Source organism: Hyposmocoma kahamanoa, unplaced genomic scaffold (genome assembly GCF_003589595.1).
Source record: "Hyposmocoma kahamanoa isolate Upper Pololo Valley unplaced genomic scaffold, ASM358959v1 129, whole genome shotgun sequence".
NCBI lineage: Eukaryota > Metazoa > Arthropoda > Insecta > Lepidoptera > Cosmopterigidae > Hyposmocoma > Hyposmocoma kahamanoa.
In genome coordinates, this window is record NW_020653460.1 from 2,569,866 (window position 1) to 2,592,658 (window position 22,793).

At 36.4% G+C, this 22,793-nt stretch overlaps 1 protein-coding gene across 3 annotated transcripts in view; it reads left to right on the plus strand.

The window, feature by feature from the left end:
- The first annotated feature begins 950 nt into the window (after positions 1–950).
- The window catches only part of LOC113240275 (metastasis-associated protein MTA1), a 74,064-nt gene continuing 52,221 nt past the window's right edge, over positions 951–22,793 (plus strand). For 2 of the 3 annotated variants that reach the window (XM_026477533.1, XM_026477534.1), the window contains exons 1-2: positions 951–1,158; positions 12,972–13,133. In XM_026477533.1, the coding sequence (XP_026333318.1) occupies positions 1,131–1,158; positions 12,972–13,133 (190 nt within the window). In that variant the 5' untranslated portion in view covers positions 951–1,130. Of the gene's footprint in view, positions 1,159–10,612; positions 10,629–12,971; positions 13,134–22,793 lie in introns of those variants that run through there. The other variant, XM_026477535.1, reaches the window with a different exon arrangement.

Sequence of the window (22,793 nt, forward strand, 5' to 3'; positions counted from 1 at the left end):
GCCTTTACGGACTATTATATTTCATGCTATACAACGACAAAGACGTGTATGGCTATATATAGATTGTTGTTTTAATCCGCGGTAAAAAACAAAATAGTTTATCAACTGACACAATAAAAAAATTATTAAGAAATGCGCAAAATAAAAGTTTTTCAGTTTTTAAATTAAATGTAAGTGCTAAGAAACTCTACCAGTTAGTTGTCCAGTTGATACACAGCTACTGTCTGGTTCAATCTTTGACACCTAAATTTTTACGCATAATTAATAATATTAAGAATAATCGGTTATTAAAAAAAGAGTAGTTAACAAAAGTAACTTAAACTAGCTTCTTGTGTGGCCGAATGATCGTTTAAAGACACCTAATTTTGTAAAGGGGGCTGGTCTGATAGAATAGCAATTCCAGACAAAATAAATACAAAATATGCTTTTTATTGTTCAAAAAAATATATTATAGACTGATTAAAATTGGTTGAAATGTCGCGATGTAAACAAGCATGACCACAAACTCTAGAGCAGCGGCTTGAGCGTCGGTGTCTATGGTTTAAAATCAATGCTTCGTTGCCCGCAGTTTTTTTTAACGAAACAGTAAAAATTGACTCAGACAGAAGAAAAAAATATAAAAACCTTAAATGCTCAACAAATAACTTGTTTAATTTTTAAGAAAAATAAAAATAAATCATGTTGAAATGTTTTTGATGTAAATTCTAAATTAATAAGATTTGATCATTGAAATCCCGAATGACTGCAAACGCTTCTTTATATGGAAACGGAACGTTATTGAATGAAATATTTTTTATTTTTAAGACAAAATAGTAAATTATTTCAATTATGGACATGAATTGTAAAATATCTCGTATTTTACTATAAAACAATAAACTTTTTGATATAATTAGTGAATACAAAATTAATGAAATGTCATTGCTTTGTTTCAAGAGTAAGAAGTTTACGCCAAAAAGTGCGACTGCGCACTGGCCAAATTAGTAGTGTGAAAGAAAATGGCGATCAGCGAAAGGCGTCCGGAGTTAACGTGATGAAAAACATTGTAAAAGCTCAATTACATAGTGTTATAGTTATTAATTGTGTCAGATGTAGATTAATTAAGTGTTAATGAATAGTGATTGTGTATAAAAATGGCTGCGAATATGTACAGAGTCGGCGGTAAGTACCAATAATTGGTTATTTTTGTTGTAGCTTCGCCGGTTCACCGCCAGCCGACTAGCGGTGCTTTGCTTTGATTGTCGTACCTTCATTAATTGTTCATATTAATTAGTTCTATAGCGTTACATGTAAAGATTTCGCTCAATTTCAATGTAAATTCAAAGGTTTTGTTTACACTGTGGCGGTGTTTTTTGGTTTGCGGTGAAGTTGTATTATTTTACCAAATTTCGTCAAATAGGACATTAGCATTTGTGTCTAGGTATCATAATATCGGCTTGCGTATCAGTGTGCGGGTGGCAAGACGTGAAGCTGCTTCAATTATCTAATAGTGATATAGCGTTTTCTGGGTTCGTTATTGGATTTTTGATAGTTTTGACATGAGATTTTAGGTTATATTCGTTGTTGTCAAAACATTTTGGTGCTGGATTTTTAGTTTTTTGGCGCGTCTGGCGTCATTTGATTTCGAGGGTGTGTTAAAGTTGCTTGGGGCATTGAGAAGTGTCTGTTTTGATTCAATTTTGGTATTAGTGGGACTTTCGGGAGTCCGGATTGGCGGCCGGTGGAGGCGCCGCTGTGTACCCAGGTACCCAGGCGCCTCGTGCTCCACCGTTGCCGCGCCGAATGTCGATTAATTCTTCCTTGACAACTTCCTATCACATTACCATATTTGCATATTGTGATATTGCTGCAGATTTTTCATTATGGAAATTATAGTACTTTTTATGGTAATGTTTATTCATTTACTTCTAGTAGTATAGCCTGAAAATTGCTGTTAAAGTGTGTTCTGAGTTCTAAAGTGTTAATTTTTAAAAATCCAAAAAAAACAAATTTGGCTTATCATTTCTTTAGGGACCTTATAAAAATTACATACAGTTGTTGTACCTCTGATATAGAATGACCCACATTCAGCACCTTGAGTTTTTTCTTTACCAATGAATCAATTTACCAGTTTTAATATACACCTGTGAAAATTAAAAACCTCACATCTGTTACTGTCACCTTCTATTTGCTTTATGATATTCTGCTGTTAAACATTGGTTAAAAATTTAATTAAAGGATATATTTATCAGTATTTACTTTTCTACTTATTATTAAAACCTCCTATTTACATCCTTTTTGCAATACATATTTGTTTTGCTTTATTACATTTAAATTAAAAAGACAGAAAAACATTATTTCAGCATTAGCTGAAAACATTTAACATTAGTTAAATTATCTACATGCTTTTTATTTGACCATTTAAAACAAATTGGACTTAGTTAAACAAAAAGGAGCCAATCCACATCCACTCACTTTCGAGATATGGCAGTTTGAAGTTTAAAAGTGTTTCTCACTCTTGTTTTATTTTCAAAACTTATAAAGTCTTGTAACTCCATAGATATGTATTTATGTTTATATGTTGGATTTTTTTGCTGATCTAAGAGGTTAGACTTTAGGAACCGTTTGGTTGTAACTCATTTTTTGATAATTTTGTGGATTGGATCCTTTTTGCTTAACTATGCCCAATTGTTCTTGTGTCATGTATTTATTTAATGAAAATATTTTAGTTTTATTATTATGATACTCATTTCGCCTTTTGATTCAACATCAAAATGACGCCCTTTATTAATGCTTTGAAATATAATTGGAGAAAATAAAGTTCTTACTAATGAATTAACATTTTACCGCTCGCTATAAAATGATATGAAGTAAAAATAGTAATTTAACTATAACATTATTATAATAATGTACTCACTAGAAATATTCCATTCTTGTTACCAATATTCCTGTTGAATGTGTGAAAATAAATATTTTTGTCTGTAAGTGCATAGACAAACATTTATTTTGCCTTTGTCAACATAGACAATATATTCCATAAGATCAATAGATTAGCATGTATGATTGCTACCCATTTGTAACCAGTTGAATCTAGTTTGTGAATTCCATATGCATAGTTACCAGAAAATGATGCTTATGCATATAGTTATAAGATTTAAATGAATTCAACTCTGAGTGAGTCTTGATTTCCAGTTGTATTATAATTTTAGTTTAGTATTATCCAGCTGACCTTCAACTGTGAAAGCAAAAGAGTTCATTGACCTGTCAAGTGTACCTACTGCAGCCATTTTATAACAAGCTATGGTAAATTTAGGGTAAAAACCAATCTTGCTTCATCATTTATGTTTAGTCTTTTGATGTGTTTATTTTTTTTAATGTTTAGTTTACTTTAATGATTATTTATATGTAATAATATGTATGAAATATAATTTGTATTTGTGGTGTATGTACACACTTTCCTTGCTGTTTGGTATGCTTGTTTAATGTTTTTAATTTCTAATGTATAATAATAATAACAACACACACACTCGACATAGCCCCGCACTAGGGAAACCCTGTGTCGCGGGTGCCATGGACGCACATAGACAACCACAAATTGCACCCAAACTCACGAGAGAAGTAAATGTAGCCCATGCAAATATTTATCCCGCCCCGGAAATAGAACCTGGGACCTCTGCGTGGCAGTCCGGCATGGTGACCGTTCGGCCACAGAGGCAGTTATATAAAATAACATTTTACGGTTTATATCTTGCATGTCTGTATTTTGTCATGGCCTCACATAGTTACATGATATATTAATTAGTCTACTTAATTTTTTCGTCATTGTAATTATTAATTACTATTTACATTTAATCAGTTATTTAACTACTTGGCAATTTTGAGTTTTTATTGTATCTGATATAAATATCTTAGTTATTTAATATAAATTGTAATGACTTGATTTAATGTTGATGTTAAAGTACAGTGGAAATATTAATACGTGTTTTAGCCCAACAAGTTATTGTGATATTGAGATTTCTCCGACAATAACAATAATAAAGTTGGTCATCCCAACTTTGCTCTTAAAAAACGTGTGTCTATTTCAGACACCAACATGTGCATGTGCGAATACAAACAAAGATGTTTGATACTAGCAATATCCTTCACCCTGCCACCATCAGCGAATTCCATTCATGCTGACACTGATCCTCAATGTAAGGCATCCAAGATTACAATAGTAGAAGCCCATTCATTTACAAATCCGTAGCGGCGTGTGAGTGACGCGGCGATATGACGTCACGAGTCTTGCGTCGACCATTATCTGTCCTTAACTTACAACTACGATTGGAGCAGGCCAGCGATATGATGTAATGATAATTATGCTATACGATTTCAAATGATTAGGAAGGCTTACGCGATTTTGGATTTTAATTTTTTAACGTTTTGGAAAATTTTATAAATATTGTGAGTGTTAATTCGCGAACCTCGAAGCCTTGAAGATCATGCTATTTTGTTACTACTTCGTCTTTAGTACACTCAGTTGAGGCTGAGATTAGCCATATAAGTCACTTTTTGAACTGCAAATTGGATTTTTTACATATTTTATATCTTTACGTATGGTCCTCATACTTAGTTCCAAATATATCGCCCATGACACCAAATGTTATAACTCAAAATTGTGGAATTGAGAAAACACAATTTGAAAACGTAAAAAATATTGATATTGGTAATAATGTGATTATTTTTATTTATACATTAATACATATTTATCAAATTTTAGATGAGAATATATATATATTGATTTCATGCAGTATTTTTTTTATTTTCAAATCGTGCTTTCTCAATTTAAACAATTTTGAGTTACGACAATATTTGGTTTCGTGTGCGTTTTTTACACCTTAGTACACTCCAAGCCATACGAATTGGGTTGATTTTTTTGCGCGAATTATGTAAATGAGCTCTTGTATAGTTTCGGATATACTCACGTCGCTTCACTCGATCTTTATTACCGCCAATAGAAACCGTAAAAAAAAACGCACTACAGATTAAAAAAGAGTTTTATGACTTTGATAATTTTACTTCCAAGTAAGTATTTGACGGATGTCGCTGTAGCTAACCACAGTGCAGTTGTGACGGTGAAAGTTGCCACTCACGTTGTGTACTTAACGCACGTTTCGAACAATAAACTGGTCCTGGAAGGTTGATCAGAGTAGGTCCTCAGTGTACTTATAAATTTAAAGATAACTTTATGAAAATGTTCGACAACACAATTAGAAGAAAGTTGAGGATGTTTATCAAAAGCTAATACACATCAAATCGTAAAATTTACCACCAAGTAACACCCTATAAGATACAAAATTTAAAAGACAGGGGCGTTACATGCTTGCTTTACAAACTCGCTGCAGATATACGTTCTTTCCGGTTTTATTAGCAAAAACTTGTTCTCTATCTCTGTTCCAAATCCAACTGAAATGTGACTGAATAACAACTCCTTGTATTAGACATAAATAATACCACGGTTGCAAAGTATATTATACGAAATTAATCTGCTTGTAACGGTCGTCTCCTCTGCATTCATCTTTTCGATGATCTATTCCTACTTGTTTATATTTACCAAGCACTAAACTTAAGTACGTAACCACTTGAACGGATGTTATCAAAATAAATGAAATCGTAAGTTGCTGTTAGTTACAATGCGGTTTAACTATGACGCAGGGTTTATTAGAATTATAGAACGTCAATCGTTATACTGAAAATTATAGCGTCTAATTTATTGCCATCTTGCAATATAAAGCGCAACAACTAGATTTAGCGTAGTTTGCGCAATTAAGCTCACGTTTTTCTGCAATCTCAATTGCTGGCAAGCGAAGATATTTAAGAGAATAATAGATATTCGTCTAGACCGGTTCACACCGATCTCAAAAAGATTTTTCGAAAAACGGAACTCGGCAGAGTACACTCCTCAGCTGTTCGCGTAACGAACGTAATCGGTGCTTGGGTAATAATTGATGCTGCTCCGCGATTTTTAGCGCTATCTAGAAATAACACCAAATTTTTATCTTACTTTTGAAGTGCAGTTTTCAGACGATTTTTTTTACACAACCCTGTGTCGCAGGTGCCATGGACAATTGGACCCACACATAGACAAGCCACAAATTACACCCAAACTCACGAAAAAAGTAAATGGAAGCCATGGAAATACTTCCCCCGACCCGGGAATCGAATCCGGAACCTCTGCGTGGCAGACCAGCCGAATAGTAACCGTTCTGCTACGGAGGCAATTAGTTGACAATCGAAGATTGATGTTTACAGACTAATAATAATAGTATTTACAGACTAATAATAACGCACACACTCAAGATAGCCCCGCAGTAGGGAAACCCTGTGTCGGGGTGCCATGGACACACACATAGACAACCACAAATTACACCCAAACTCACGAGAGAAATAAATGTAGGCCATACACATATTTCTCCCGGCCTGGGAATCGAACCCAGGACCTCTGCATGGCAGTCCGGCGTGGTAACCGTTCGGCCACGGACGCAGTTTAATTGACAATCCTCTGGATTTATTGGTCCATTATTACTACATTGTTTACTACATTTTTCAATTAGGGGACACATGGTTGTAGCTAAACTTCTTTCCAGCTTCCATTTTGAAAACAAAACAAATTGTTTCGGATATAAAATGACGTATATTTTTTTATGCAAGCTAACGTCTTTTTCGGCATCTTTTGGGGATTTTTTTGTTGCTTTTATGCATTAGCGAAGGCTACATAGAATTTGCATGCAGGCGACACTGACTGCAAGGAGTTATCGCCGCGCGCCTAGCTCAGGAGCTCAGTGTATTTGTTGATGTCAAAATGGAAGCACAGATGTTACTAGTGGCTAGTCACTACATTCAGAACATTTACATTAACATAAGGTACAAATCTCAACATGACTATGTGTATAACATTTGGCCTGCAGTGTATAACATTTGGCCTAAATTTTCCTAAAACAATTGGTTTCTTCTAAAAAAGATTGTTGATCACTCAAAATGGAAGTACAGATATTACTTGTAGCTCACTGCATTCGAAATTTTACATTCTTATACATTTTACATTTATCTGTTGAGTGTGTGCATTATTATTATTATTATTCCAATTGCTGACTCTAGTTCTTATTAACGAAATAACAAACTCACGTCCCTAATCCCCGATTGTACTCTGCGGTGGAATTTGCAATTATCTATGCGAAAATTGTTTTTTGTTTTTGTTTTACCATTTTTTGATTAAACTGTCGACCAATCTTATTTATTCATTTTTCGTGAAAGTACTCCAATAGTTTGTGTTGTCATAATTGACAGAAAGATCGACAAACTCAAAGAAAAATTCCTTGGATCCAGATGGACTTGAACGAGTGATATTTTTGTATAGCTCTTGTTTAGTTGGATCGAAGGAATCTTTGTGTCAAGTGATCGTTACATTTTGCAGTTACTGAAAAATATGAAATTGTTTCAGACGCAAAAATTAATATATCGTCTTAAGGTGTTAATGCCTGCTCTTGATTCCTAACCTATTGTTCAAGTCGTCTGCAACCAACGCTTGCTTGAAGTTTCGAAAGACGAAATGCGGACTTGCAGTCCATCTTTTAGCAGCCTTGTAAGTCCCAGGGTCACATCGGAGTGAGAAGGTGTTAGCTATGAACTAGTTATCATCATCATCTCCATCTCAGTCTGTTAACACCCACTGCCGGATATAGGCCTCCTCTTTGGCACGTCAGCTCAATCAGTCTTGTGAGAGTCCACAATCCACATCCACAATCTTCGAGCCACCCCGATGATATCGTCCGACCATGTAGCAGGTGGTCTGCCTCGTGAACGTCTCGCTCCTACCGGGTACCACTCAGTACAACTACTCAACTAGTTATACATAATATTAACTCAAAGCACCATGTTCTGAATAATAATTAGGTACAAAAATTATTAACTTAACCATTTTTTTTAAAGCATGTACAAGCGACCTGTAAAGAGCCCAAAATGTGGGTTTGTTTGAAAAATTAATATTGCTATTTCCGAATAAATAGTTTCATTTGCTATGTGTTACAATCACAAGAACCTAAGAACTCTATAGCTTCAATTTTGTTCTCTCAAGTCGTGTTTGCTGACACGAATGAACTGCACGAAAGCTCACGATGCAGTCGTATGCCTGCTATAAAAGTTACGTATATGACAAGTGGATGTAGGTAATTTGTTTTAAGCTTGAAACACATAGAGAGCGGGTGCGAGCCGGGCGCGTGTCGGGTCGGGAGCACGTCGGTTCTGGAGCACGTCGGGTCGGGCACGTCCTTCCCGCACCCGCTCTCTGTGTGTTTCACGCTTCATAAAAATATTTGCTTGATGAGAAAAAAACCTCATGACAAAAGGATCAGTGGAATCAGTCGCACTTTTTATGTACCCGCTCTCAGAAAAAAGTCAATAAGCGTGTACGCTCACTTACGCGATATATTGTCAATTTTATAAACGAGTATACACTGATCTCGAAAGTCAAAATTTAGAATTGGTAGGGTTACCTAGTAAAATCGGTATATTTGGACCAAAAATCGGTAAATAATAAAAACAATAAATTGAACAAATCTCTATCTATATTTTGAAGTAGGAACGGTATTTTACTCACTTATTATATTATTAAAACTATTAACAGTTAGGCGGGCTTACCTATAATTTTGATTGAGAGAACACTAAACTAACAACAAACCATTTCAATCAAATTTAAGAAAATAAATTAAAAAGAAATCCGAATTTTATATAGACTACAAATTTGTTCGGGGCTGGGTTTGCCCTACAATGGTAAGTTTTTAAACACAAGAGTATTTATTCTCCAAATAAATCGTTTACACGTCTGTCGACGTTTGAGCAGTAGGAAATCCCTGTAAAAGATAGAAAAAAATAGGTATGCCAACTTGGATTGTTGAAAATCGATAAACAACCGGGAGAAAAACCTTACTTAAAAAAAATAGAAAAATCCTTCCATTTCGGTACGACAAACGCCAAATCAGTAGAAATACCGAAAAATCGATAGGTTCAAGACCACTCGGTACTATTTCACTTTTATAGATAGGTATCACAAAAACTGCTTAAATACCATAAATTACAAATTTCAAATCTCATCGTCGACAATTTATGTATAGCGTTGATTTGGGCCACAGACTTTTGATGTGAGTGATAACGAACAGTATGTGTATAGATACATAGTTCACTAGATTACCGTGGTAGACTTATAGCCTAGATAAATATGTTTTCCGGGTATATGCCTAAGTAGTATTAGTTGTACAATTTATGTTACTTGTGTACTTTTTTTCTTATAGTGTAAATGTTAGGAGTAATGTGTATGCAAAAGCTGTGCAATGACGATACCAACATTGGAAAAGGTTATACGTTTTTACAGAGTCTAATTGAACTTACTCTCAGGTATTCGTGACACTTTAGTTATCTATTATTTCGCGACGCATACTCTGTTATTTGTAGTTTTGTATTAATAACAAAGGGCCAGAGAATAACACCAATACCTGGTTTTTTAAATAAAATCATGTGACGGGAGAATCAAGTCGTGCGTCTGGTGGTAAGCGACACGCCTGTCCATAGCAGTTGCAGTGCAACTCGAGAGCTTTAAATCGCAAAGATCTGAGGGGCACTGCCACGGCGCCCGTCACACCGAGTCATAAGTTGACAAGTCCCATGTGCTAATAATTTCACCAGCACCCTCACCCTTACAAATCGGAACTCAGTAATGCTCACATTACTGCTTGGCGGCAGAAATGGATAAAGTGCCAGTACTTCTCTGGACGAACTCTTTCACAAGGAGCTCTACTGCTACTAAACCATATCTATTTAGTTGGCGGCAGCATAGTAATACCCACTATACTATTATACCACTATATTACTTTATTCCGGTTTTGAAGGATAGGAAGGGTGCGGGTAAAAATTGCGATTGCCTGGTCTTGAACTAGGGAATTTCCTGTACAAACCAAAACACTCGGGCAAAATGAATTTATGGAGTTCGTTTCTGAAATTGATCCCACCGGCAATGGAAGACGGTGTCTCTTCATCAAGCGCCTGTAGTGCTAACCGCAGAGTCATGAAGATCGTCATCCGTGACACAGGGGTCAAATTCTCTTAGTGTCCGATAGATGTTTGCACGATACATAATGTAGTATGTAGTACTTGTTTTCACTCGTTAACAATAAAAAACTCCAACCCCGCGAAATCTCTGCTAAAGGATTTAATCATTCTCCGCATCCCGTAATGACGCGTCCAGACTAAATTTACTACACTTACTTATTGACACGTTCCAAAAATACACCAAACTCTTGGCAAAACTGAACGGGCGTTAACATTGCTATCAGCCGCATAATGCCCAACTTACACATATACATCTAAACACACTAGGTGAGTTTGTACAGACGTATCCGCCGTACTGTTGCCCCAGCATGTGTCTATAGATGGAGCACGGTTGTAGGTACATATAGTCACAGCCGTGCATATCTACGCTACGTTATAAGCGTTGTTCTTATAGTTGGTACGTCGCGGGGCGTCTGTTCTCTAGATTATACAACTAGTTGAACGACGAGAGTTAGCGGAAAAGCGATTCAGTTTGAAAGGCCCACCTCTCTTCATTTGTTTCGTCTGATACCGTATGCGATATTTTATTGTCACACCCTTTATATTCTAGTGAACAGTTCCATTAATATGATTTAATTTATAAAATTCTAGCTCAGAACGGTCGATTTGCGTAATAGATTAATCGATTACATGAATCTATTATTGCATATTCTATCAGTTGACTGTATTCGTCATTAATATTTTGTTGATGGGTAAGAACATGATTTAAGCTCGTAGGCAATTGTGGAAAACTGCGAAAAATATCTCTTACCTATTATACACGTGAATCACATCGCATCCATCGTACGGAAGTTAAAATTAGTTCGTGATCGCACTAGAATAGAAAGTTCATCGAAATATGAGATCAAGTAGGTTCCACCGGTTAGTGATTGGTGGTAATAGATTTAGCGGAATTTCACTATTTTAAACCCTAAGTTCAAAAGGGTAGAATCACTTATTGAGTGACAAGATCGTAATCGCTGAAGACCTATTCTTTTGAATTACAATTTCACAGTAACAATCACGCTAGTGAAAACAGAGAAAGCAAGTTATTGTCAAACTAACGCGGTTACTTTAGCGCAGTTCAGAATGAAAGGTCCGTGGCGTGTCATTATGCCGAGCGTTAGTTGAGCGACGTAACGGTAAAAGGCGCCATTTATATAGTTGTCCATGTACAAAGCCATAAGCAACGCAGCCCGCAGGTATCCAATGATAGTTGGACTCCGTTACGCTCCGTCGATTCCACGCATCGCCCTGTCGCCGACTTAGACGAACCAAATGCGAAAAAGGCAATACATATTTGCCTCTGGATTGATTTTGTGTTTTTACGAAACCTCAATGTTAGAGCGGGTGTTAGCCCAGTGGCAGAACAGTTGCTTATCAATTTAGAGATGACGCTGACGGTTCTTGTCCTCATACGTACACATTTGTGAATGTATTGTAGCAATACCTCTCGTGTACAGTGAACTGAAACATTGTGATAAAACTTGCATGTCGTTGCATTACTATAGCCTAAATCCTTAGAGACCGGTTAGCAGTGGGTCGTATTGAACATGGGATGATGATGATGACTTATCTTAATTCCATTCATTGTTTAGAATTCCTTATCCTCTTAACTTTTGCCGATGGCTATGGACCCGTGTCGGATCCGCCGTTGTCGATTCCATCCGTGTCTAATTGAGTTTCAATCAAAACTGAAACTTATACTACCGCGTTAAGATTTTTTTTATCTAATGTTCAAGTATTCTTAACGGCTCAGGACATTTTGACTGTATCTACTTATAATACTGGCCATTCTTTTAACCTACACAAGTTAGTACTTGTGGTGTTAGTTAAAGATAATTGGTATTAATTAGCCACGCTTGTTTTCCGCAAAGTATAAAATTAAGGTTCAGTTTTGTATAGATCGTATTTTTGAAGCCGAGAGTTAGCTTTCAACGATTATTAGATATGTTGAAAGCCAATTTTGGTCAATCGGCAGTAACGGTCAGACATACTGCACGATTCTTAATTCAATAATCTTTTGTATAAATAAAACGAGATATCATCTGTAATACATATATGGTTTCAGAAACTAATATCCTATTGCTTTAAGCTTCAGCTTGAAATACAATCAATAGCTGTTACACTATTTGATGTCTGGTCTAGATAGTACGTATTGTGTTCACATTAGATTCCTATTTTCAACGTATTGGCAAAGTGGCTTCTATGACATTTGGTTACTTTAAATGTTTAGGAGTTATGTGAATGGTACTTCTTCTCCATCTAATTTTCTTGTTTGCGTTAGTGTGTTTGTTTGTGTACTATTGTAAAGTACCTGATCTAAAAAGGTGCAATAATGTTAGACAACATCTTGCATTGTCGTACATTGCTCTGATCCGAAAATAAGTAATTAAAGCACTTGTGTTATGGAAATTGGAAACATTGACGGTACCACAAACACACAGACAAAAGTTAGTTTCTCTACATTGACCCGACCGGGGATCGAACCCGGGACCTCGAGAGATGGTAACACCATGAAAACTGGTGCGCAAACCAGAGGTCGACATTATACTATTGCTAGATTGAATAATCGATCGAGTAATGAAAATTGCTTCACTCTTTTGCAAAAAAAAAATTTTGATCTACAAAAAGTGCGCGGGCGGAATTTGCTTAGGATCGTTTCGGAGTTTCTTGAGTCGTGTTCATCACGAGTACGATCAGCAGTAGTTGAAATGTGATTGGAACTTTTTCATTTACTTTAGTCATTTTTAAATTTCACGCACATTCAAGAGGAAAGTCATACATGGGGAACCAATATACATACCTGTATATTACAAAAGATATTCAAATTATCATAATTAGCTGTATTCACAATTGAACTGCATTGTCCACAGACTGCGTCTATTTCGAGACGTCGTCGACGTCTCCGTACCAAATCCGACGGATAGAGGAACTGAACAAGACCGCGTCGGGTAACGTGGAAGCGAAAGTCATGTGCTTCTACAGACGGCGAGACCTACCCAATCCCCTCATACAGTTAGCAGATAAGCATCAAAGTGAGTATTTTGTTATACAAACGTATCAACATCTCATACGGAATACGTTACTTATCACTCACGTCAATACGACGAAGCAGAAGCAGACAGATGTAAATATGAACTTATTCAAAGAAAGCAAGCTTCTCCATGCAGGTACACCTGAGAGGAAATTCCGTAACTATTCTCCATTTACTAGCAATGGTCTTAACCGTACATTGGGCGTAGATAATCAATTATGTATTTAAGGGAGTCAACATACTAAAGCGCACGCCAAAACCGCGAAGCTGACTTAGCTTAACTCAGTAGCCGGGGCATCTATTCATACTTCGGTTCACACTAAGCTAACCGAGCTAACTGAACTAACCCAACGATTCCACTAAGCTATGTAAAATATGCCGCCCTTCACCCCCGTACGTACCCGCAGTGGGTCGGTAGCATAATGACTATATCATCAAAATTACCTGATCAGCATAAGGACTACATCGCAAAACGACCACCTCTGCCGAAAGACTATAACTTACAATGACGTGGTAGCAAAATAGTAGATGTGCGGTAGATATTGAAATCACCGTATCGTTAAATGGACCACATGCTAAAACGACAAGGTAGCAAAAGAACTAAATTTTGTTACTGTTTTGCCAAAGCACAGTTTAGTTAAGCAATAACCTTTCCAAAAACAATCATATTTCAACGTAAGCTTAAAGTAAGTTTATTATAATATTACTCATATTCGTACCACGACAAACCTGTCAACCAAGTAATGTATTATTGCTAAAGTAATTGAAAGAACGAATGATTTCCCAATATTGTCTATTCCTTACTAAAAATAGTAAAGAAATAAAGCTATATGAACTATATAATGCCATCTCTTTCTTTTTTGATGTTCCGAATCATCTTATCATAATATATTGTTTAAGTACTTAATGTTATTTACATTCACAGAATTATTAACTTAAAGAAAAATTAACTGTTAAAAAAAATAAAATATGCAATAATAAAATTTATTTTAAAATTACGTTGTTTTCAATTATTTTTCGCATTTTCAAGTAGAAAAATAAATAAAACAAGCTAAGTATTGATAATCACATTGTGAATTCGGAATTATAGTCTAGTGTCAACTGTTGTTCAAGCCAATTCCGCATTTAATAAGTGTGATGACTATGTAATGTGATGTAATGTAACACTTATACAGAGGACTTTCCATGCTACTTTCTTCGTTAAGGCTTACCTTTTCTTCAATACAATTTTAAACATGTATATATTTTTTAAGTTTACCATTACTACGTTGTTTGCTTTGTATTGTGTTGAAGAATAAAGTTTTATTTAAATACAAACGCAAACACTCACAGTCCCGCACTAGGGAAACCCTGGGTACCATGAACATACACTACACAAATTACACCCAAACTCACAAGAGAAATAAATGTAGACCATACAAATATTTCTCCGGCCTGAGAACCGTACCTGGGACCTCTGCATGGCAGTCCAGCATGGCAACCGCTCGACCACCGAGGCAGTTTAATACCTATTTTTGTACTAATTATACATTTTTACTAAATTTTGACCGCTAGAGCATCGGTGTCGTTTTAGAGAAATTTATTAATTGATTACCAAAAGTAATTCGCAATTATATGAATGTATCAGCTGTAACTTTTGCCCATTGTCCTTTTAACACAAATCGGCGCCAAAATTCTTTAATCATCGCGAAGTACATCGCCGACATTACCAAATCATATTGCTACACGTGGTCCTTATGAGTTTATTTTCTATAAATAGTTATATTCCACACGCAGATTAGATTGTATAGTTACCTAATTTGTTATAGTTTACTTAGCGGGTGACGAAAACTGATTTTGTGTTAGCACACGAATTAACAAACGTTATATAAAATAATTTTATTATGATATTGAATTTTTTGGATCTATATTTTTCAAATAAACCAACGATTTGAGTCCGTACATGTCCTCCGACCGTCAACAGATTATAAAATAGTTTCATGTCAAATGTCCAATGTACCTACAGCAATCGCAACAACTAAACTAGCATTTACACATTATTGTCGATAAAAAAAAGCAAAAAAAAAAAATTAATACCATAGCGAAAGATATCCTATTCTTAAAAATATGAGACCCACTATTCTTATTGTATTATTATATACTATAAGACACAATCGGCCCTATTATCATTAATGTTCGTTAATTAATTCATATTAATGAATACAAATACAAAAATTACACGATAACCTTATTGACATAGTAATAATGTTACAGTTTATTCAGCGGGTGACTGAAAAATCAATTTGTATTAGTACACGAACTTATATGGCGATCTGACATTAAATAACATTACTAATATGATTTATAGAAAAGAACATTTATCGGAAAAAAGCTAAAAAGTCGTTGGCAAACAAAACGTGTAATTTTTGTTCTTAACAATTTTGTAACTTCATTCAGACGTACCTGGCCATATCAATTAACATAAGCAGAAAATAAAGCATTAACCTTAATTTTCACGTAAGACTCGAATGTCTTCTGTGCCAGACGTTATCGAACTCGTAAAGTCACTTCGTAATCGATCCAACCGCTTCACTATAGCTGTAAAAGTAAACAGCGGAGGCTCACGCGATTCAAGAACAGCTCTACCGGTCCAGACTAACCGGCATTAGTCCTTGGGAACGTCATCGAACAATCGAGAACGCAAATTTGCGATTTCGCCAATATTTTACCACATGCGTGCGACGCAATCTCCGGATGTCGCCATATTATCCACTACTTCCGCTGTTTCATAATTTGTTACTAGTTTAGATTCAAATTTTAAGAATATGCATAGTCCGAATGGAGACAATCTTTGTCTAACACCATCGTTAGACAAGATAAGACTAGAGCGGTCATATTTCTCCATATTATGAGTTAGCTAAAGTAATAAATCACTGATAAGCTTCTGATAAGATGCCAAATGAACCCTCCCATTTGAGAAATGAATATCACTATACGGCAATTTAATAAATAACACTTCGTCGAAAGATCGATCGCTGGAATCTTAGCGATGTATGGAATTTTCAGTATTTTCAAACAATGACCTATTTCGATGTCGTTGGCTGTTTTATAACATCAATCTTCAAAAATGGAGTCATTGAACTAAGTCGCAGAGGCATTTATGCGTTCTTGATGTTTTCGAATATAAATAATGTACTTTGTATTCGTGAATCTATCTTCGCATCAAAATTGATATTTCGCCTTTCAAAGAAGCATAAAAAGTAGAAACCAAACCCTAATAAGTCGAACTTCAAAGATTTCAATTCCCAGGCTTATCTTAAAGATTCAATTCTGGGATGAGCTCATGTTGAAACTTTAACAATTTACGTGTAACATGCATACATGATGGTTATTACCTGCCGTACGGTTCCCTGTCTGAGCAAAATTACCAAATCCGCCGATTACCCCTCCAGTTTTAAAAGCGGCAGCCTCCATTACAATTGATACGCAACAAGATGGCGACTTTAATCAATTCTAATTACACTCGAAACATTCATCACATCGACTTTCATTAGGCGACCCTCTGCCAGGTAAAGTTTACCTGAATAGCTTTACGTATTCCAAGAGTTGATTCCGGAGCCTACAAATTGCATGCATTATTATTATGCATTGCATTTTGCTCACGGCTTTGTTTCAGAACTACACAAACTAGGAGTTTGCCCATTGTCCGTTGGTTGAAAATATAAGCTTTACAAATATATAGCATGTGTAGGTTGTTTCTGTAGTGACCTACCATCTTATAAACATGTTTAAGTAGATATACATATTTCCTTTGTTAGTAGCTATAATTGTTTAGCTTCATATAAACACCATCGAGCTATTGCGTTGTTAAAATTAGTTCTAATAATGTCGTTATTCATATAAGTACTTGTATTGATGGCTGTTTAGAAGTCGTTGGTTATCGACGCGTTTGCCTTGCTACATGTGCATACTTATCACATGTCAATGCTTAAAGCCATTCGTGATGTCACCGTTTGGTCGAAAAAAAAACAAATGTTCAAAGAAATTGTTGGGCCCTCGACAAAAAGGCACAAGCGTACGTATTCATTCACCGGCAGACGTCGAATGAACGACGAGACGCAATGCAAAACAGACAAGTGTTATGTGTAACCTGCTTACATGCGTTTGGATTAATTAGCTAAGAACATGACAAAAATTGTTAAACACACACTTATGTGTTCAACTACAAATAGTTACACAGTCCTAGTCCTACTATAGAATTTGTTACGACACAATGTGCATGGTCGGTGTGTAAACCTTTCTCTATAGCTTTTTGTACATGCGGTCTTTCCCTTTCTCACACTGTATTGAGTAGGAACAGCACGTTTAGTCTTTGTTTGTTACCCGATAAGATACACTATCAAGGACAGGTCGAGGAGCTAATCAGCGTCGTAAAGACGCGTTATGTAACCGCTCTCGGGAATACTCGTAGGATTCGCCCGCGCCCCCAGCCGCGAGGTAATGACCGTGGACGTTCCCAGATGTGTAACTGTTACCGTACAACACAAAAATAACACTTTTCTTTAATTTTCATATCTGGCTAAGACACGTGTTGTAAAAACTCGTATTCACCAAATGGCAAGTATGTATTGCACTTCAAGTTGTTGTTACCTATTAATTTTACAAAAATCTTTAAAGATGTTTATGTCCTAAAAGATTAATAACGAAAATTACAACGAGCTGTCAGCTACTTACACTGTCACGACCGTTGGTCAGTTACTGGCGAGGCGGCGCGGCCACATCGGTTTTTAGCCGCTTTACCAACACTGGCTGCCGACACGCCACCACGCGGCCCCCAGCACACGCCAAGATTTATTGTTGAAACGTCATTTACACAAGCACAAAAAAAGCTAAACAGTTCAGTTCACTCTGAGAACAATGAACATTGATACATTCAATTCTAGCTAAACATTTTGTCGTACTTTGGGCGTCCATCTTGAAATTTAATCTCGTAACGGAATTCCGTATTTCGTGGATCACACATAGTAACAGCGATCGGTGGGTTGATAGGGTGGCTACGCAAAAGCGAATTTCGGGACAAAGATCGTTTCGTGTGGTAATTCGGACCAAGACCAAGGGGCGCGGGTAGTCGAGGCTAGTAAACATAATCATGGCCTCCGCCCGCTGTACAATTCAGTAGCTAAATGGGAATGAAGAGTTGCCCTCTGCGCACCCCACCCCATACCCCGCTGTCTGCCGCTTTTAACACCCACACGTCTTGTGTCGTAGGTATGAAAATTTGTTAAAAATAGTATTCACCCATTTTCATCTTTCAAATAATGATTTAGGAATATTGTCTTGCAAAGACGTTGCAACTTTACGGTAAAAAAATAACACTACCATAAATAAAGCGCCATAGGTTGGACTTCCAGCTAGATGTTTCTATGTTCCGCACGGTGAACGAAACAATAAGTCGTTAGGGCGCCAGACGCAACTTTTACAATTCTAATAAAAATAACCCGGCAGACATTAATACTCGCCGAATCGTATTCTAAACTCCTTAACTGGTTGCTTGTTGCCTCCTCTCTTCCCCTCCCGTTAGCCCCCCATATCGACCGAAGCGCCCTCATCTCACAGGTACACGCAACACTTATCCCGGTTTTAATTGTCGCCACGCGCCGATGACCCTCGCCACCAACTTCGATGTTCCATCGTTACGCAACCGGCATTCGACCACCTTGTCCTTATTTATATAAACAATTGCAATTTAAAAATCAAACAAACTTCGCTTTTTAAGCGACTCACAGTGTTTTTTTTACCCCTAAAATCTGACCTGACTCTGTTAACAAAAGAATCAGAGAAAACGTTTCATTCCGAATGCACGAGCAAAACTCCCATGAGTCTCACTACAATAGTTTTGGAGAAAACCTCAACCAAAGTTTATGTCCCGTATTTCGTATTTTTTGAAAATAAAATTCTAGTGATCAAGTCGTAGTAGCTTAGTAATACAAACGTGTAATATACTTTTAGCGCGGCCAAAAATTGTTTGGCCGCGCTGGCACATACAGGCTGCGAGTAAATCGCCATTTATTCATTATACATACAAATACGCCTTTAAGCGTCCGACCCTTTTCTCGATATTGCCCAGATATTTAAAAAAAAATCACTATGAGAGGATTGAAAATATTCTATGATAATCGATTTTAAAATATAAAGTTGTCTTAGTTTTTCGTGGAACAAAGCTTACGAGCTTTTATTAATCTTTTTCATATGATTTACAAAGGAATAGGTTTACAAACTTGCTTGTCTATTGCGTAATTGATTGTGTATTGTGGCAGTTACTGCAACACTAAAGGACACGCTTGCTTAGGCAGCAGAGCTATTAGCGAATTTTCTCTTATACAAGATCTCATAAGAGTTCAAAATTTACAGACAATAACATTTTTTTTAATTACCGCATACATTTGGTATTATAACCAAATTTATCCGAAATATTTGTATTGCTACTAATTTTTATTATCATTTTTATCATGGGTAAAATTACTGATCTGAATCGTGGTCGGACTATTTTGTTACACCCATATCTTTAATTATTCCACATATATTCATTCCATTTCTCGTAATCATAGCACCACCATTAGTCGTTTCTACTGCAGTATTTCATAAATACTCGATGGTTGGTATTCGATCACAGTTCACTCACAATGCGCTACCGTATACTGAAATATACTCACGTAATAGCATAGGAAATAATTTATTCAAATTGACTTAATCATAGTCCATTCGAAGCCCGCTGAGCTTATCGCTCAGCGAATGTAACGTGTCGTCAGCTTTAATAATAGGTCAACAGCATAGTTACTAGCAAAAACAAGGCTGGTCGATCTTGCGAAGAATTTCGCAAACTTCCCATTGCGGGTACCAATACAATACTCGTATTCGTTCTGTCATTATTATGTAAGGTCTAAATCGTTCACTGAATGCTTGCTTCCTACATAGAAGATCCTAACCCAACTAGGGATGGCGCAGACAGCTGCTTCCGCAAATGCGGATCGTTCGCATATTTTTAATTATCTGCTTCCACATCCGACATCCGAATCGATCGATGCAGAGTTTTTGCGGATACGAAAGTTTTGATCAATACAAGATCACCGGGCGTAGGTCCTACTCAAAGCGCGTGCCGAGTGCTAGTGCCAATTAGCCAATCAGAGATCAAGAATTCGGCAGCGTGTAGTGGTGTAGGAAACGACCTGTTTGTCTAACGAACTTTTTCAATTCAAGATAGCTTAACTCTATTTGAGTGGAGGACGGCCCATGACATCTTTAAAAACTTTAAGTATTAATAAATTGCATAATCATATTTCTATGCCTTCTATCCTTCACCTTATTTGTAATAACTAAATGTAAACGTATTATCTTTTACTTAAATTAATGACAGTTCAATGATCACCAACTCCACAATTATTCTGAAGAAAAAAAAATTTTTCACACATCCGCAGCTGTACATTTCAACAATGAAAAATCAGCATCCGCGTCCGCATTTGCTGATGTCGTCATAACCCACATCTGCGACATCCCTGTAGGGCAAGCACGACAGGGCGCGAGCTGAACAAGAGCGACATAGAAGCGCGAGATATTGCTATTTTCTTTGCGAGAATAGCAGTATCTCGCGCCTTTCGTCGCTCTCGCGCAAGTCGCGCCTTGTCGTTTAACCCAATGTACACGGCTCTTTTGGAATAGTCTGTTAACTGGTACTGGTACATTTACTTACTGTCAATGTACCTCAAGCGTACCCGGCCTCTCGACTAAAGCTTTTCAGTAAACCAGAAGACATTGTATATAAAAAACCATATGTACCGATTTAATGTACATATAAGTAGGTGGCTGTTCCTGGCACGTTTTTAGCCAGTCCCCTAACTTTACCGAGGTTACATTCTTTACGGAGATTGTACCAGTTCAGAAACTGTGTACTCAATATGCAAGTAACAATATGAAGCAGTATATAAATGCTGCTTTGTTTAATATTAAAACTTAGTATTGTGTTGTGGTTGAAATGAGCGACGTCACTAAACGTGAAGACAAAAGCTATACGTCTTAAAATATAAGTAAATGGAATGTGCTATTCAAATAACAATAATGTAGCGCTTCAATTTTAACTTATATATTTATTAAAATATAATAGGCACTACAATCGCCTTTGTTTGGCTGGCCTGGCCTTTATACCTTCTTAAATATTACAAAATAATGTTGATACTGTCTGCACCTCTTGTCTTATTTTTTATTTTTCAAAAAGCCTCTAATTATCGATTACTCAGCAGTTGTGTTCATCCGTCACGTGTCCTAGAGACACATGGTGTTCCTAACGATTTTGTTACTGTGGCGTCCTAGAGCTACACTGTGTCTCCAACGCGCAACAGTGTTTTCATTCACCATTAAAAAAATATTTAATTCTTTTTAAATTAAAAAAGTATCGTTCGATAAGAAGAAGAATAAAAAAAAACACGTACATTTTTTTTAACAAATCAACGTTTCGGGCCCTTTACAAGACGCATGATCACGGCTGACTGTCCGATCCGAAAAAAATAGTTTCATTTCTTACGTGTAACAATCGCGAAAACTTAGCACTCGATAAAAAAATATTTACCCTAATCGTTAGGAATACCGAGTTTTTCTAGGACGCGTGTCTAATAGGAAATAAGTTGTAATAAATTAAAGAACGCGTCCCGTTACTATAATGCCCATTTATTCTATTTTTTAATAATAATTTCAAAAACTTTTTTTAATCTATGACACGGGTCCGTTCATGTACTTTTTGCGCAAATCCAGTTCATGCACAGTTTTTAGTTTGCTTTCAACTGAACGCGTCCATGTGTCAACGCGTTACTCTAGGACATAAGTTCCCAAACTTATTGGTTCACAGCCCACTTAGGCAAGATTAAAAAATTTGAACGCCCACCACCACAAAATAATAATTGAAAACACGTAGGAATATGTTGTGTAGTTTATATAGATTTTTTCAAATGTAGTAGCACCTCCTGGACAGCATTAACGCCTCCCAATTGCTTCCGAGTTCCGTACCGCCCCCTCAGGACTCTTCAGCGCCCACTTCAGTATGGACCCTTTGGGAAACTATGCTATGTAATGCAAGCAAGCAATATATATTTTATATATATATATATATATAATCATTATAGTATCATTTTTTATTATTTTCAAATCGTGTTTAACTAAATTTTGAGTTACGACAATAATTGGCTTCGTGTACGCTGTATTACGGGTTGCCTATTATAACTTACGTAAGATTCATTACTGCATAATAGTCCTTGCAGTAGTGAATCCCAGCCCTTGATACTAAAAAGTTGAGTTTTTCTTACAACTTTACGTAGTTACACTACTATATGTAATAATAGACTGGTTCCCATAAGGTTTCTATTAAATTATATATAACGTGAATAAAACACCACTTGACAAGAAGAGAGTTCTACGAGGGTTTATTCATTTATCTTTTGAAATGTACTAACTTTTCAAAAGATAAATGTATAATGGACACTCACTCATAGCCCCGCACTAGGAAGACTCTGTATTTACATATGCCATTGTCACACCCATAGACAACCTCAAATTACACCTAAACTCGCGACTGAAATAAATCTAGGCTAGACAAATATTTCTCCCGACTCGGGAATCGAAACCGGGTGGGTGGCAT